Source organism: Lolium perenne, chromosome 4 (genome assembly GCF_019359855.2).
Source record: "Lolium perenne isolate Kyuss_39 chromosome 4, Kyuss_2.0, whole genome shotgun sequence".
Classification (NCBI taxonomy): Eukaryota; Viridiplantae; Streptophyta; class Magnoliopsida; order Poales; family Poaceae; genus Lolium; species Lolium perenne.
Genome location: NC_067247.2, coordinates 77,962,810 through 77,965,391, shown reverse-complemented (window position 1 = coordinate 77,965,391; position 2,582 = coordinate 77,962,810). Strand labels below are relative to the sequence as shown.

The 2,582-nt window shown below is 47.5% G+C and overlaps 1 protein-coding gene across 1 annotated transcript; it reads left to right on the top strand.

Moving 5' to 3' along the window:
* Positions 1–236: 236 nt before the first annotated feature.
* Positions 237–917, top strand: LOC127346928 (BTB/POZ and MATH domain-containing protein 3-like). The gene has a single exon (XM_051373169.1). The coding sequence runs from the start codon at positions 237–239 to the stop codon at positions 915–917; it is 681 nt and encodes a 226-aa protein (XP_051229129.1).
* The last annotated feature ends 1,665 nt before the right edge of the window (positions 918–2,582 follow it).

The window sequence follows — 2,582 nt, the reverse complement described above, 5'->3', positions numbered from 1 at the left end:
ACTTCAATAAAGATGGTTTTGAACCTCCTTTAAAAAAATGACGCGGTTACAAGGATTGGAAAACAAGAAAGAAGTTTGAGAGGACCCATATCCTTGTACAAACTCAAGGTTGTTACGATTCCTTGCTAACGGGCTACATATGGACTTCATCTAACAAAAGTCTTCTATCCCCGGCCGTTTCCTCTATCTTTTGAGAACCGAGGAAGTTGTGCATCGCCAATCACCAAGAGATACCAATGTCGACCGACAATGTCTCCTCGTCGACCATTACCGCCGTGGCAGACACGAGCGCCAGCGCCTGTCACCTGCTCAGAATCAAGGACTACTCGCGTACCAAACTGCTGCTTGGCAATGGCATGGCAGCCAGATCGCCAGAGTTCAAGGCAGGCGGCTACACTTGGTGCATCTCGTATTACCCCAACGGAGTATCCAACGAGGACGCCGATGGCATCTCGCTCCTCGTCCAGTTTATAACCGCCAAGTATGACGCTATCGTCGTCGACGCTAATGTCCGGTTGACCCTGCTCCCTCACCATGGCAAGCCGGCACCGCCGACGCCGCACTGTGTCAGCTTCTCGCGAGCCTTCAAGCAGTGGCGCGCCTCCGGTCAGCGCTTCATCACGAGAGAAGAGCTCGAGAGTTCGGGATACCTTGTGGACGACTGCTTCGCCGTCCGATGTGACGTTGATGTTATCCGCACGGTAGCGGTGGTCGATCCGGTCGTGCCGTTGCTTGACCTAGAGAGGATGGGGCTGCTCTGCAGCTGCGAGGACGACCTGTGCAAGCGCCGCCACGCATCGGCACGAACCGTCCAGGCTGCCTCCACTTCGGTCTCTGCATCCGCGCCCGTGGCGTCGACAAAGCATCGCCGTCGTCAGAGCAGGATTAAAGCAGCCTGGTTACGGCTCGCCAGCTAGTTACAGTTATAGTTCTTTTTCTACTTCTGGGATCATTCTCAGCCACCTATAATAGTCAGTTGATTCGAATATCCACATTCGTGCAACTGCAAATTATGAGAATATCTTGATGGAAACGACAATCACCATCACCGCTCAATCGATTACTCCTCTTGCGCTTAAATTGTTATGCAAGAGTCTATTTTTAACGAATCCTCTCTAGTATATGTATATACTTACTAGTACAAATCACCGCATCGCACTCCATCAAAACCCTGGTAGCACAAAAAAACTAGACTTATTGCAACCGACATGTGGCTAATGTAATGTGGAAGGCACAAGCACATCACAAACATAGTTCCACCGTGCGCGAAGGGCCCAGTTTTGCTCCTGCACAGCTGTAGATGGATCATCGCGCAAGATTTGGAAGATTTCGTTGCTCAGATGTCTAGGTGATCACGTGCCTCCCCAAAAAAAAACAGAACTTTCCTAAAACTTGCATTGTTTGATTAAGTTTTTAATATTACAAATGTAAGTTTTGGACCAAATGTTCAGATTGCGATAAAGATTGTCATGTTTGTAAACCTTATACCCTGTTATTTCATAGTTGCAACTTGCAAGGATGAAACAATTCTATTGGTATGCTTCTATACCTTGATGTAAGAAATATTCCATGAAAAAAGACATACCACCTAGTTATGTACCCGGTGCACCCGGAGCATGTTCTACCCAGCCTCTGCAACGACGCCATACCCTAATGGTAGTACGGATGCACACAGCTAAAAAAAAGAAAAAAATACTAAGAAATAAAATTCCCGCTACGATATTCCAGCGCTAGCAGCAACAATACATCCACCATCAAGAAAACACCTGAACTCCAGACACTTCAAAAGCGATGCCTCCAAGACGGAAACAGTGCACAAGCGCCGTCGTCACCCGATAAAAAGATCTTAGGTTTTCATCCTGAAGATAGTCCCCGCTATCAAAACAATGGTTTCAACAAGGACATTGCCAAGCACAACCAATTAAGGCTAAACCTTGGATTTTCACCCTGAAAGATAAAACTCTGAACTTCACCTGTGCCAAACAATGGTTTCAACAAGGACATTGCCAAGCACAACCAATTAAGGCTAAACCTTGGATTTTCACCCTGAAAGATAAAACTCTGAACTTCACCTGTGCTGCCGCCCCCACTTGCATACTGTTGTTGCGAACACAGAACACCAAACAAGTCCCTCAACATCACAGAGACTCAATTCTCCATTGCTAGTCCTCCAATCCGGCCTTTATGATATTCTCCACCTCTAATTTCTCATGGACCCAGAATGGTATCTAATGACAACATAGAACAGAGGTTCGCGCCGATCCCTCGAGAACCAAACGGTCGGAATAAAAACATAGGTGCGCACAACCAAATACCACCCGATCCAGCAAACTCCAAGCATAAGGTGCATTGTTACATTCATCGGCGGAGCCTTCCGGAACTCAACACTCCAACCGAATCTAGTAGGACATGCATCAGGAAGATCTTCGTCTTCCTGATCGAGGAACCCTGGGACCACCACCATTATTTAGGCCGAGCCCCCATGCAACCGGCCATCCTCGCCGTCTGTGAACACCCGGATTTTTAAGTCCATATGCCTATTATGCCATACATCGCAATCCCAGGAAGATTGTTGTTGCGAG

Bases quoted from the DNA above. Each gene is read 5' to 3' on its own strand.
- LOC127346928 (XM_051373169.1), top strand. From the start codon at position 237: ATGTCGACCGACAATGTCTCCTCGTCGACCATTACCGCCGTGGCAGAC.